The 15,818-nt window shown below is 40.2% G+C and overlaps 1 protein-coding gene across 1 annotated transcript in view; it reads right to left on the reverse strand.

The window, feature by feature from the left end:
• Positions 1–5,067: 5,067 nt before the first annotated feature.
• Positions 5,068–15,818, reverse strand: part of PTN (pleiotrophin) — an 83,468-nt gene continuing 72,717 nt past the window's right edge. The window contains exon 7 of the mRNA XM_071738691.1: positions 5,068–12,070. Within this exon, the coding sequence (XP_071594792.1) occupies positions 12,018–12,070 (53 nt within the window). The 3' untranslated portion in view covers positions 5,068–12,017. The remainder of the gene's footprint in view (positions 12,071–15,818) is intronic.

The raw sequence follows: 15,818 nt of genomic DNA on the forward strand, positions 1-15,818 counted from the left end.
ATAATTCTCCATCAACTGACTACAAAGCTTTAAACTCATACTATTGAACTCATCATCCTTGTTCATATTCTTAACCACCACATATCAGAAGTTTCCAGCACTTTTTGCACTAGGTGACAATGATCCTGCCAGCCAAAAGGTCCAGTTCTGTCTAGTTCAGTTCTCAGATATCTACAAAGCAAAATTCTGGAGAAGTAAGTTTCTTTATCTTGTGGAAAGGAAAGGTTTTTTATCATCAGGTATAAAAAAAAAGTCTCTTCTGATTTCCAGGTTTTGGCTTAGATCCTCAAAGGTATTTTTAAGGAACTAATGAAAGCCTTTCAACTTTTGAGAAGATGTTTCAGGAAGTAAATAAATACAGTGACTACAATCCTCACACCATCAGCATAAGAAGTTAGAGCTAGGAAGAAGTAAACCCAGAGGTTTACCTAAGCTTCTCCTCAATCTGAATATGCAGGCTGCTCAGGACTTTATTATTATCTGGACTACCTCCTTCTTAATGTCCTGAACCCATATTCCTGTCTATTTGTTCTACACCTCCAGAAGAGCCTAGCCTGCAGGGAATACTCTTCTCAGGGATATTGGGAAAGTTAAAGCTGTATGGACATCGGCCTGGGTGCTTCAATACACCCAGGGGATGTGCCCCTTGATTCAGCACATGTTTTAGCTCCAATAGCTGGAGGTTCAGTCCCAGGAGACTGTAATTTTCATAGCATAGCTTATTGTATCTGCTGGAAAAAGAATAAAAGATTTTTTTTTAATTTGCCTAGATTACTAAAACCATACTTGTAAACTTATAGTTAAAAGGAAGTCCAGTTTTTCTTTCTAGAGATGACATCATTTGGTTTGAGGGGAAAAAAACCCCACACTTGAAATGTTTCAGGAAGCAGGTGGAAAGTTCATCAGCTTCAGCTCATGGCCTAATTCTGTTTTTCTGAAGCTCCTTGACAGTGAGTGGCCCCATGGATCAAGAGCACAACCTGCCAGCTGCAGCCTCAGGTCTCCTTCCTTTGACGTTCACACCTCCTGCCTGGCACTGAGCACACAGATCTAAATTCGTGGTTTTGCCCTGGCAGAGGCTCCAACATGCCAGGCATTTGGCAAAGAGCTCTTGTCACTGCAGCCACTGATATGGATTCAGGGGGGACGAGCATTGGGCTGGCAAGAGCTCGTCTGTGCCAAACAGAGCAAGTGAGGAACTGGGATGTGAATAAGAGGGGCCTGTGGGTACTCTGATAATTTTTTTTTTAAGTTTGTGTAGCTCCTTTCAACTGAAGAATTTAGAGGGATTTTTTTGCCAGATAGGCTTTTCACAGAGAAAAGTAGTTAAGATACCAGTTTTGGGTCTCTCAGGAGATGCTGAACGCTTTGTGGGATGAAGCCCTAAATCTGTCAATGGGCAATGTTAGATAGGGAGTGGTCCTGCAGCGCTATTCCCAAACCATCCCCCTTCTCACTCCACGGCCCCTTCCTGAGTTTGCTTGTTTCTAGGAATTACTGGCCTGCTGTTGAGAAATGTGGCTTTGCTCTGGTTCCCAGCACGGCCATGAAAGAAGCGGGGGCATCCGCATCCACATGCGCATTCATCCGGGGAGAGGAGCTTCCCCTCACACCTGCTGCGTGGCACAAAGGACCCGGAGCCCGGCAGGGAGCATGGCCCCCGGCCTCCCTCCTTCTCTCCCTCCCTTGGATGAGGCAAACAAGTGAACAAAAGCGGGGACTTTGTCTCCCCTGTGCCTCAATACCGATGTCGGGGCCAAGGAGGAGGCAGTGAGCTCTCCTCTTTCAGCTCTCTCCCGTTCTTCATCCCCGCTCTGGGCCGTGCTATGTGGGCAGTCCTCCCTCCTCTCTGCCACAAAAGATTTGCACTGGGACTCCAGACCCCATCACTCACTGCCACAACCCACACAGCCTTAGCCCACTTGCCTTTCCCCTTCTTTTTTGGCTCCGGTCATCAAAGCTGCTAAGACCTCTTTTAAGATTCCTAAATATCTTTGAAGTGCTTGCCTTCAGCTTTGCAGCTCTCTATCTTTAGGGGAGGGCAAACTACCAGGTGAAACTCAGGTCAGCCTAATACATTTCATTTCCCTAAGCTCCCTCCACGTCTATGGAGGAGAGGGGCCCTTCATGACATCTTTCAGATTTGCTAAATTAGCCCTCTACTCTGAATCACCTTCTGAATAGGCTCGTCATGCTCCAGTGGCCACAGAGGGAGCCTAAGGACAGCCTCTGAGATTAACCTTCCACCTCACACACAGGGGTGGTGGGTATACAGCATTGAGAAACAGCATAAGAGGTTTTGAATCAAAGGTGTTAATTGTGAGTGTATTACTAAACTCCAGTACAAAGCAAAATAACGGCTGTGAAATGGTTGTTATCACTACTATTAATAACAACAGCAAATAAATTTTATTTCTGGGTTTAAGATTAGAGTGTTTTCAATCTCTCTTGATGAAATCCATCTACTCCAGGGACCTGCGGCATAAATGCTGCAAAATGAAGGTGGCTGCCTTTCACATTGATTTTTCTTCCTCTAAAAGTTTGTTTCTCTGCCCTTACTGTACCACTTTATTGTGACCCTTATGTTAAGGTCACAGAGCACTTACTCTTTTGGGTACACACTCCACTGAAAGAAATTTTGCTGGTGATTTTCTTCCCATGCTGGTAGATAGAGCAGTGGCTTATTTAGGGAGCTTTCCTGATAAGGCAGCAAGTAGCAGTGATGATACACAGGCACAGTTTAAACTCAACTACTTACAGAACAATCTTTATCACAGGCAGCATGTGTTTTGTCTTTGTGACACTCAGTTGTGCAGGTGGCTTGATGGAGCCCTGTCATCAAAGGAGGACAATAGCAAAGAGAACAAATGTTGTGCTTCACTCCCAGCTAAGGATAAATGGGAACCTTGACCTGCCACTCCTTGGGTATTTGCACTGGGAAGCATCCTGTTGAATCAGTAGGACTACCTGCTGCACATAAAACACAGCACTTGTGCAAATTGCTCCAGGACTGAGATATTATGGATTTTCAAATCTTTAGACATTCCATTATGAGCCTCAAGACATTTCTCCAGGTTGAAAACAGGCCATTTCACATTCAGAATATATCCAAAATCAGGCCTGGAATTTAACATTAATCTTTTTAAGTACATCTTGTCAGACAGGAGAAAACTACAGCTTTTTGTGCAGCCAGTTCCATCAACTGCCCAGGTAATCCTGTTTTTGAGAAGTGACTCTTCAACACTTCAGTTTAGGCCCTCGTTTGTCTATCTCTGACATGTGTACCTAGTTTTTTGTTGTGTTGATCTATATACATGAGGGATTCTGTTCCCACCTGCCAAAATCACCTCTCCTCCTCAAGATTTCTTTCCAAAATTCCCAGCCCCACAGAAGTTTGGAGGCTGGAGCATCACAAACTGCACTTGACCATGGTTAAGGTCCATATGGGGTCATGACTAGGTCCCATGAGCACCTGAAGTGCTATGTAATGAATAACAGAGATGCAAGAATTAATGCAATAAAAAAGCTAAAGTTTTCAGACAGAAAAAAATGTAAGGAAGTGAGTGTGTCCCTGTGTGTGTGCGTGGGCAACTAGAGTGCATTTAAGCATTAATTACAGTTCTACCCTGTGCAAGACCAGATGGCTGATGAATTACAAGCAGGTTTTTAACTTCAGCTGCAGTAATGTATAGCTCTGGGGTCTTACAGTTCTCAAAGTGGCTTTCACACTCCTAATGGCTACTTTGGCATGGAATTCTTGTCCCACTCACCACTGGCAGTCCTTCTTGCATCCACAGACCCATTTAATGTGCCACCATACTCAGAAGTTTGAGGCAGAGTGATAGCAGAACTTGAGTCTCTTCTGCACAAATTCTTCTCCATTCACATACTCTACACAGAACAGAAAGAGGCCATGTAAAGACAGAGACAGCCTTCTATAACCCTCTTCCATGAAAGCAACAGAGACCTGTGTACCCTGGATGATGGAGCTTTGGGAAGCTCAGAATGACTTGAAGAAAACCCTCGGCCTTACTGATGAGATTAGATTTCTCATGAAAGAACAAGAACATCTTAAAACTTCCTCATTACTCAGTAACTTAAAACTGCAACTCACTGCCAAGGAACATATTAAAAAGGAATTAGAATTTTTCTTTTGCAATTAAACAATAGTGAGTACTTGGTCTTCCTTCCAATGACAAGATTTAGGTTGCTGAGTCCATTAGTGGTTTGAAGAATGCACTGTCAGTTTTCATACCTTATGATCCTTCACTTTCTTCCAAACAATTTCAAAAGATTGTATAAATCTTCTAGTCTTGTAAACAGTGTGAAGCATCTCCCTCTTTTGGCAATGAGTGATGGAATGACTTGTATGGGGTAATTAATTATTCTAACATTTTAACTAGTAGTTGGACACAGAAACAAAACCAGGAAAAGTATTTGGATAGGAATTTAGATTTAGGAAAAATGGGTAATGAAAGAACAGAAAGAAAAGAGACAAATTAACATACACTGAACATTACCTGAATTTTTGCCTAATTCTATTTAGTCCACTAATGTAATTTAACTTTTTTGCTCTACTCTTGGTGCTTAATCACCTCTCACTAAACACACAGACTCATTAAAGACACTGTTAAAGTAAAACAACTGAGCATGACAGGACTGGTATGAATAAGGTTTTCCCACTGCTTAGATGACAGTTTGTTTTTTTTTAAATAAGATCAAACTCCTAATTTGTAACCCATTGTTGCAGGTTGAAATAGCTGTATACTGCAACAAGCTGCTTTATAGAACTGGCAGGTGTCAGGAATTTGGGGCAGACTTCAGCCTGCACAAACCAAAGAGCTGTTTTCTTTTAGAATCATTTTCTGGAAGATTTCTTTCTATACCAACTAAAACTTTCCTGAATTAATAGAAAGAAAAATGTTTCTGTGACAAGCAACACCTGTAGCTTGGTGGGAAATTAGCACAGTAAGGAAAGACCACTAAGAACACTTGAAATTAATTTAAGAATGTTCTGAAGTCCCCTCCTCCCCTCCCGGTTTCCACAACCAAATGAGAACACCACACTTTTGTGTATTAGTTTATTTAATTCTTTATCGCCACTAAGAGCAAGTAAATTATGTTGATACAATTGGTAAACATATACATTTGCTAGAGCCTCCCACAATCCCACAGAGCTAAGGGAAACATTAAGGGTTGTTACAGGTTTAATGCTTTCATTCTACAATACGGATATATGGCTTTCATACAAGTTTAAAAAAATCAAAAAGGTAACACACTGCTAGCTTACAAAATCAATATACAAACTGGAAAAAAAAAAAAAAAAAGGAAAAGGAATAGGAAAAGAGAGTAACCCATGAGAAGATACCATATAGCACTGGTTTAATAGATATATACAGAATTAGAAATTCATTGAACACGACAGTCAGAATTTAATTTGTTATTTCAGCTTTCATTACTTCTTTCTGTTTAACACCCAGACTACAAGTATTAAAATGATTTCTGTTTTATTTTTTTTTCCACCTTTTCCCTTTCCATTTTCCACACTTTTTATTGGCAGAGAAAAGCCTTTTTCTGCCTAGGTTTCTATGCTTCCATCTAACTGAAGAAGTTTGTCCACTTTGAAACTTTGAACAAAGCCCTTCCACATACGTGGTGTGACAGAAGAGAACATCACTCTGCTACTAAGCCCTATCAGCCATTTCACTGGCATGTGTTTTGCATTTTCCTTGGACACAGCTGTCCTTAAACTGATATGCTGGCAAGTGGGAAGAATCTTAGCTCTTCCTATTTACTACTTTTGTGTCCTTGTGTAAATAACAACACAGGACAAAAAGCTGCTCCACTTCTACTTCAGCTTGAAAACATGGCAGCACTAGTTGTGAGAAATGTTTTGAGTTAAAGATGCACTTTTTTTTTGTTTTGCTTCCCTGTATATATGGATATATACATATATATGCAGTATGTATGCACGTATATTTAAAGAGCTGCTGTGTCTGATGCTGACATCCTCATTAGGTGCTTTCTATTTTTTCAAAATGCTGCAGTACTAGCCTGCCTCTGCTTCAGGTCATTTCAGCAATCACAACACACTCTGGATTATCAGGGCTATTTCCTTCAGCTGTAAAAATCTAGATAATTGCATCAGTATAATATGGGAAGTGTAGTGAAAGACCTTATGAAGAAAGTTAAATAATGTCCTATTGTCAGGTAGATTAGGGTGAGAGAATTCAAACAGCATAGTTGAATGACAGTGGATATGGACAGAGATTATCCGTTTTCCTAGCTTGACATCACAGAATTCAGGGCTAAAGCTTTTGTACAGCCTTTACCTTTGAACGAGCTTCTAAAATCAGAATGCTTGGGAGCCTCTGTTTTTTCTCATTCATAAATTCATACATTGTACACATGCTTTCAGTTTTGTTGTGGGTTTTGTTTGTTATTATGTTTTTTAAAGAAAGGAGTAAGAACTGTAGGGACAATTTTTTTCATAGGCAACTTTCTCAAAGCCAGGGAATTTAAAGGCTACAAGATACCTATTGAGTTTTTGGCCAGCTGTGACCCCCAAGACATTCCACATTTAAACGGCAAACTCCAGAAAGGGTCAAAGGATTGTACAGCCCCACCAATGAGATAATAATAATTGAATATAGTTGGATTCCCATGCTTCTCTTGTAATATCTCATTGCTGCTCAGGTCAGAGAGATGAGGCCACAAGGCAGACTGCCATTTTTAAAGAGTAGCAGAAAGCAAACATTAGGAAAATTAGACTACACCATCATTTAGTTGTGGTCCAAAAGCACACAAAGATTTCTGTTTCTATAAAGATTATCAAGACCTTCTCCAAGTGGAATACCCATAGGTTGGAAGAGGCTCTCTACGTATTCTACTTTGCCCAGGAAAGTCTTCCACTGTCCCTGAAGCTCCATGCACCATGTCTCTTCTTTTTAATTTGATGCTAAAAGAGGACACAGTGGGAAAGTAAGCAGCTTCTTGTCACTGCTTATCCTGCTAAGGTGTTTTTCTGTTTGAAGGCAAGCACTCTTTCATCACTGTCTCTTAATTTTCAATCAAATGGGATGCATTACTGTCTTCTAGGAAGCCTTGCCCAAGCTGAGCTGTGACAAAGGTTTTACCAGCAAGACATCCCAGTGAATCCAGGGAATCTATTTGTTCATTCTCTTATTTCCTTGCTCATTGTCATCTTCTTAATCAATAAGTTGCAACTGTGTCTTTTAATCTTACAAGGACACTGACAGATACCTGATGGTAGGGGCTTGCTGGGCCTGTTTTTCAACAGCCCAGCAAGAAACAGAACACAACCTCAAGCAAAGGGAAGGAAAAGCAGTTTCTGTAGAAGTCTGACTGAGAAGCGACAAACATTATCAAAATTAAGGATGAATAGAGGAAGGCAGAGAACAATGATAATATGTCCCCATAAAGAAGAGAACACAGTCAGAAGTTCACAGAAGATGGTGTCCTAGAGAGTTAAAAAGATGGCATATGAGATACCGACCTCCATAGACATACTGCTTTCTCTTCCTGTAAGAATTTGAGAGCTGTGCAACACTATTGTGTCATGTCAAAATGGTGTATTTCACCAGTATTATGCTTTAGAAAAGTGGCTGATTTACATTATTAATGTTGTTACATTTCCTAGACTGAAGGCAAGTCAGGTTGCCTTTTCTCTCACCCTCATCATTGACATTAAACTGAGGAAGTTCATCAGATGTTATGGGATTCCATTAAAAAAAAAACACTAAAAACACCAAAAGGAGAATGCTATACAATGTCTATCTTCAAATGCTCCCTGCTAGCAGCCTGGTTAGTTTCAGGGGCATTATAGGTCAACTCACATGAACAGGCTCTGTAAGTATGACTGTCTCCATAGTTCATCCTAATACTCCTTGGTTTATTGGAACTGTGCGTTGCCACGTGCCAAATGGTGAAGGATATAAGCCAAAGTTAAAGAAATCCCATGTTTTCTCCTGTCAACATCATCATAACTTGCACTCCTGAACCAGAAAAGACAGATATACTGATGTCTCCTTTTGATGTTGCCTCCTGGTGGACACATTCTTTTGAGGTCGGAATGGGACTTTACTTCTCTGTACTTTTAGCGATACTCTACCTTTGATTAGTTTTTATTAAGGCACAAATCAAGCAAAGCATAAAACAAGTGTGCCAGTGAGAAATTCTGCCTTCTCTAATTGAGAAGCATGCAAAAGAATTTGTAAAAAATGCTCCAGACTTCATATCTGTCTTTTCTTGACAAAGTCTCCAACACTGTTGATATGTTCTATAATTATTGTTCTTTCATTTCTCCTAATTCTTCTCCTTTGAAAAACAGTACAGTCCAGAATGTTATGATGTAATTAGATGAGAATCAGTAAGTTACAGCTTGGTATCTACTTGCATGTACAAGTGTTTTCCCTTCCTGGAGCCTTTTTGCTGCACTTAATAGTGTGTTAATTACGCCAGGCTAACAAGCAATGATTCTCTTTCAAGATGGGCACTTCTATCAGAAAATGCCCCAAACATCAAACATTGTTTTGGATCAAGATATAGACAGTCCTAAGTGCTTAGAAGCATGGCTTTGCCTAGGTAAAGAGAAGGGAGCTATATCCAAGTTCCCAATAATTTTAATTTGCTAGAATCCAACATCTGTATGCAGATTCATTCTTAGCTGATGATCAGCAACTCATCCCTTTCTTTACCAAGAGATTTGAGTATCAGAAAAAGGCTGACATTTGGGAGATCTCTATCATCTCCCTATACCATATTATAGAAGTAGAAAATGAAGACAAAAACCACTTCTCAAGAGGGACATTCATGAAATAAGCTTCAGTCAGTTAAACTAGCTAAGCAACACATCTATACTAAGTCATTTTCCACTGTAGCAGGATAGCACCAAGAGGGCAAAACACGTATTTCATCTGAAGTAGCCGCCCTCACAGCACTGTCAGACAAGCTTGCTCTCCCAAAGGAGGGAGGGTAGATGATCTGAAAGAAAATAAGGAGGAATTTCAAAATTACTCAAGTGAAAACTGAGCAAGATGAGGTGGGAAGAGGTTTTGTTCAGATATTTGCCTCTTGCTTTCTTTATAATGCCACTGATGAAGCACCTCTTTCTGTTAGGTACCAGGTACATCTTTTCAGAGCTGATCTGACTGATCTATCCTATTCAACATTCCTCTGTGTTCTGCCATGAATTACTTTTATCATCTGCATAGCCAGAGTTTCCATGGAATGCTTTCTGCTGATTTATTGAAATTTTCATTCGTTGAATATGAACTATGACAGATACAACTCCAATTAAGGTCAACAGTATGATGCCAATATAGATCCAATTATTTGTGGCTGAGTCATACAGAGGAAGTTTTCTGCTATTTCACACTCTCTGCTACCAGGACTGTTGTGCTTTCTTCTGGTCCTAACATGGTTTTTTTTGTTTATTTCTTTGTTTTCTGTAAACCCTCTCCATGGAGGCCCTGGACCACCATTGCAACAACAGGACCTTGACTGGCCTCCTTCAAAAAATATTAATTATGTTCCTTTTGCAAGTCAGATGGGCAGTCAATCTTAAGGGCTAGAAGGTATCAGAGGAAACACAGGGGAATTTATTTCCTTCACACTCATGGGAGTGGAAATCAGAAATCACACCTAAGATTTACTAAAGGACAGTCAAACTGTTGGTCTCAGCATCATTCCCAACTCTTGCCAGCTCCCTGTGAAAAGTGAACTACATGTGTAAGACAATGGTGCAACAGTGTTTACACTCAAAGTTGAACCACTTTAAGTGAACTGATGCAGCATTTGGACAGACAAACCTTTGGTGAGTTAAAAAGCTTCTTTCTGCCTTTGCTTTCAGTCAGACCTACCAATGCATGAGTTCAACCAGAGGCACGAGCACTGGTAGGCCTGCTTAGACCATGAACAAACAAAATAGCACCCAGAACCACCCAAATATGAGACTTTATGCTGTATATTGGATTTGGTCATTGCATGTCCACCATGTTTGGGACATTTTAACTATACCACTGGCTCAGGTATGTGTAACAGCGTAGTCAAAATAACAAGGAGAACAATACAGACTGCAAAACACACCCAAGGAGTCTGGGAACTACTGTTGCTAATCTATCTTGAGCTATGTGCAGCCTTGGCTAGCTGGCTTCAAAAGGGTTTGGGAATGCCTACAGAAGGACTTGCCTCACTGTGAGTTCAGATTAGCCATATACTCCATGTGAGAAAAAAGAGGGCAAGCTCCACAATTTAATTTGTTATCGTTTGCTTTTTAATTTTTTTTTAATTTTTTTTTTTTTTTTTTTGCATAGAAAATGGGGAGTGGTAAGTAAGTCTAGAAAAAGATTCTCATCTTATCTACAAGGTAATCCCAAGAAAGCAAAGGGATTTATTCAGATGAACACAGCCTGCTGCAGCTTCGCTGAAGTCAGTGGGTATCTGCAGAACAAGGGAAGCAATTCCTGCTGACCAGCAGGCAAGCCTGCAGCCTAAACAAATGGTAAAGCTTATGTCTTGCTGTTGAGTTTTAACATTTGGAGTTTAAATGTATTTAATTGAAATAAATTTGGGCACTGAAGTCCCTTATGTTTCCTCTAAAAAATCTGGTCTGTTGGTTGTTCAGTTTGGTAGACAACCCTTTACCTGGGGACAGACCAGCCCTTTGTCAGATCTTTTCTCTACTTTTGACTTTCCTCAGGACTTACAATTGAAAATAGGTAAAACTGAACAAACTGAAAAGCAGCTGGTTATATTTGGTTTTGCTTTTCTTTCTTTTCCATGTAGACCATTAAAAAAAAAAAAGTCACAAAATTATTTTTATTTTCACTGAGTTTTTCCAAGAACTTTTTGATTATATAAAAATGAAAGAAAGCAAAATGTACTGGTCTTATATTTCCCTTCTGCTTTACTAACAGAGAAACAAAGAGTAATTTCATTCCTATTGGTTTCAAGTCCCACAAACTGTCCCCTTCTCGATCAAAAATGTGAACTATCTCTAACTGTTTCCAAAAAGATTTCTTCTGTTCCTTCCCACTAGATGTACTATTTTTCAACCAGCTAAGATTAAAATAAACAGGAAGATCCCTACTGATACAAAAGGGAGCTGGGTCAGGCAGAATTGCAACAATTTGAATTGGACTTTTATGAAAAGGATATTCTCCATTCTGGCAAAATAAACAAATAAAAGAAAGCCTTTTTCAGCTTTTATAGGCAAAACAGAGGTCACTGCCATCCACAAGTGTTGATATGCTAAAAAGATGGAAAGTTTTGATACCGTTCTACTTGGAAAAAGCATTGCTGAAAAATTCTGAAAAATTATCCAGCTGTTGAAAGATTACAGATTTTTTACTGCCAACATTCAAAATATGGCCAAGGACAGGAGTGCTACTGGATTTTACCCAAAGATAGAGGCATTTTGGAATGAACATGTACCACACATCAAAAAAATTCAATGCCTGGAAATACCCAACAAAATGCCCCCATCTTCTCATGAAACAAATACTTTGCACAGTTATCCAGATGTAATATGAAATTTAGAAACAAGTATGTGTTTTGTCAGATATAAGGTCCCAATCTTAAATATAATTGCATCCAGCTAGACTCCTATGCCGGACAGGACTTCCTGGCTTCAGCGGAGCTCCAAACTCAGGTTTGGGTTCTGCTTGCACTGAGTAATTACCAGATTGAGACCTATGGCAAGACTTGAGAAAAAAGTATTTTCAAAACCTCTACATCATTCAATATACAATAGGCATAATTTTCTAAATGAGTTTGGAGTCCTTTTGTTACAGGCCTCTAAAAATTGTTGTTAGGGTTATACATTAAAAATACTAAAGTAATAAAAAAAAGGATTTTTTTTTCTGTGTTTGCTTGTTTCCTTCTATGGTACCATTAAGCTATAAATAATTTTAGGATAAAATGCCTAGGTATAAATGAAACTGTTAACTGATCATGTTTGCTGATGTCCCTTTCTCACATTGCCCAAGTTGGCTCCATTAATCCAGCATCTTCTCTTGTTTCTTGCCTTCCTTTTTCTTCTTCTTGGATTCTGTCAAGACAACAATAACCACAAAAAAAATCAGTGTTTAGCAGCCACTGCAATAAATTTCATTATCCTTGAGAGTTCCCCTTGTTTTCTCTGTCCATGTAAGCCCTAATTTTATTCCCTTGTTCTGAACAAAGAAAGTAGAAAAGGGAGGAAAAGAAGGAAAAAAAAGGAGCTATCAAGGCGCTAGAGGAGATGGAAAGGTGGGTGCATGTCCTGTTCAGAATTTTGTCTCTCTGAGTATCTGCTCCTGTTTGGCATGCAAATCATTGTCTCAGGAACTTGCTTGGAAAATAAGAAAACAGCAGGCAGCTCCTGGAGAAACCAGGTCATGGCTCACTGGAGAGCTGGAAGAAAGCTCTGCACACACTACCCACACACATACCCCTCCCTTGCTTCCTTTCTATTTCATTGTTAGTCTTTGGCTTTCTCTGAATATCAGAGCAACTCCAGTGCATGGTGAGAAAGCTCACTTGTTTCTTCAGCTTCTCTGTTGCCAACCCTTCCCCCTTTGTCTGGGACAAACACCTACGTATGCCTGAGAGGCAACTCAAGTTTGGCCTGGAGTGTCCAGCCAGTTGGTACCAAGAGGACTGGGAGGGGACTTGGGGCTTTTCTGATTAATTTGGGGTAAACAAGGAAATAATGGGAAGGAATAAGTGGAACTTTATACATTATGCCATCATCTATGGTAACTTCCAACATGCTATAGGGTAGTGTGGTGGTGTACAGGGAGAGGAAATTCAGAGATGGGCCTGAAAATTAATATGAATTACAAGGATTAAGTACTATTGTATCACATGTCACATCACAACGGGGGAAAATTAATAAATCCCTGGGGATATCACCACAAAACACAGGTACTGCAGAGATAAAAACTGAGTTTCTGGGAAGAATCTTTTCTGTAACCAAAAGAGCAAGTAGAGTCTTGTTTGCCTTAACCCAGATTTCACTTTCCTCCTTTGTTTCCTCCTTCTCAAAAAAAAACCACCACCACCCCAAAAAAACCCCTAACCAAACCAAAACACACTAAAACCCCACCCAAAATCAAACAAACCAACAAAGCAATCTGTGCTCAAATAGCAAATATTGCTGTGAATAAGAAGACAAGCACTAGACCCTTAAGATGGAAACCTTTGTGAATATGATTCTCAGTACCCGGACTGGGTTGGGTAACACAGACCAAGAAACAATCAGCTCTGGTAAAACCAAAATCAGCTTACTTGCATTAAGGCCAAAGGAGCCACACTGACATATTTCAACTATGGACAGGGCCAGGGTACCTCCAGCAGAAGGCAGAATTGCACATTTCTCTGATTGTTGTTTTTCTGTGTGTGTGTTTCATACCAAGATTTTTTTTCTTCCTCTTTTTCAACAAGACAAAAATTGCTTCCAATAATACTTTAGTCAAAGCAAAACAAAATACCAATTTTACCTTTAGCCACATGATCTGCTCTACATTCTCTTTCCCTCAAAAACTTTGCTTAAAATTTAAAAAGAGAATGCCTTAAAAAAAAAAAAAATACAATTTGTTTTGATCTGCAAATGTGAAAATTAACTATAATTCTTCTTCTCCCTGCTTTTTATATGTGTCTGTGCATACCCCACAGTCCTGAGATATTCCCAGAATTCAGCACTGTGTTACAGCCTCTAAATCCAAAGTGACATTTTTTAGATTTACTTTCAGCTAAAACTTTTTTTCCTCTACAAATTTTTCTGCCTACCCTCCTATCTTTTTTTCCCCATGTCCTCCACTTCATCTAATTTTCTCTCCTCATCACTGGCCATCCTGGATTCTGTACCAATTGCAGTCTCTCTTGCACTCTCCTTCCCCCCAGCACCGCTTTCTCTGAAAGCAACAGCTGCATTTAATCAATCAGACTGGCACTTGAATCTTTAAAATCTATTTAGACACAGCCCAAGCAGAAAGGCACTCTCCACAGTTCAACTAAATTTACTAAAAGCAGAAGAGATACATTTGCGTGGGATCACAGGACTCTACTGAAGAGTATCTGCAGCTCACAGTCGGGGTGAAGTCACTTACCACCAGGAGAAGGTTTTTGGTCTGGATTTGTGTGATCACATCACGTACCTGTCCTCAAAGACCATCTGCCTTGCACTCGACTTGAGGTACCAGACACCCCACTGTTTATTCATCTGCACTTGGCCCATGTGGGTCACCACTTGCTCCTGTTAGCAAAAGCTCAATTCTCACTGTTGTCTACCTTGTGATAATCTGTGTATCATCCAAATTGCCAAACTTGGCTACCTACAAAGACAAGGGATGCTGCTTAATTCCTCATGAACCCTCATATGTGGGACATAATTCCTCTCACACCACAACAGCTTAATCTTTTAGACAGGTAAGCTGTACTGATGTGAAGCACATTTGCTCCACGAAATAACATACATCCTCAGAGTTGTGGCAATTAAAAAAAAAAAAAAAAAAAGAAAACTGCTCAAATATTTCCCGGTCCTTAGGCTCTATTAAAAAATCCTGTTACGAACACAAATACCCAGGTACTTATCCATGAAAACTTTGCTGCTCATGGTCTCACTCACGAGTCTGTTCACAGCTATTCTCCACCTGGTTTGACCATGGTCAGGTTACAGGCTACAGTATATCTACAGCTAACAAAGTATACAGTTTCTTTAAGATGTATTATATTCATATTTCCTCATTGCTCAGAGCTACTCTTTGTACCTCTGCCATTCACACTTTCATTGTCCTACACTATCTGTTTCAGAGATAATCTCTGCTCACCCTGCACTAGTACTTCAACTTCTACAACATGCTTCTACAACATACCCCGTCATCTCATACACCCACACTCAGATTCATTTCACCCTCATCACTTGGCCTGCCAGCACTTCTCTTCCCAAGGAAACCAGGCTTGACTGAAAGGGTCAGAACAGATACCATGCTAAAAAACCCTAACTAGTTGGGAGTACAATGCCAAGTACCTGAAAGCTCAGCAGTCCCATGCCCCAGCACAAGCTATAGGTATCTACTAGTTAAGTGAAGGAAAGATCCCCTAGATATATTCTTAAGAATCATCACATTCAGATTTCTCCTCCATATATGAAAATTATCCAAGTTCAATTCCACTTAGAACAGACTGGATGCAAGACCTATCCCTGTGGTCCCAGCCTGCCATCAGAAATTACAGTAACCTGTCAATCAGTGCCCACTGAAACAGTCTTTACCATGGGGAAGTCACTATGATGTTTTCCACATTTCATTGGCTCTGCAAAGCAGCTTTATCTTGGCAATACTCACTGCTGAGCCAGAAAGAAACAAGAAAAACAACACGGTGAGCAGGGACTGCCCTGAGCAGAACATTGCCATCTGCAAGTACTTTGGTTCAACAGCAGCCCCCTTCACCTTACCCACCTGATTAATGTAATATTTGCAAAGGCAGAGCTGGGGATCTGTGCATCAGCTGTGCACTGGATACAGGGAATGTATTTGCTACAGACAAGTGCTACCAATAACAGCAAGAGCCATTATGATGAGATGACCTGACCAGATAAAATCCAGGTTCCCATCAGACCACACAGAATTTTAATCTGAATCTGCTCACACCATCTGCTTTAAAGCTAGGCAGTCAGGTCTTTTCAGTGCTGAGCCAAACACCAGTCAGAGGGATCTTTATGAGCTACCTTGAGTTCAGGATCCGGGAAGAAAGAAGCAAAGCAAAAAGCAGAATGAAAACCCTGGATTTTGGAAGAGCAGGCTTTGACTAGTCCA

The sequence above is a fragment of the Heliangelus exortis genome, chromosome 1, assembly GCF_036169615.1.
Source record: "Heliangelus exortis chromosome 1, bHelExo1.hap1, whole genome shotgun sequence".
NCBI classification, from domain to species: Eukaryota; Metazoa; Chordata; class Aves; order Apodiformes; family Trochilidae; genus Heliangelus; species Heliangelus exortis.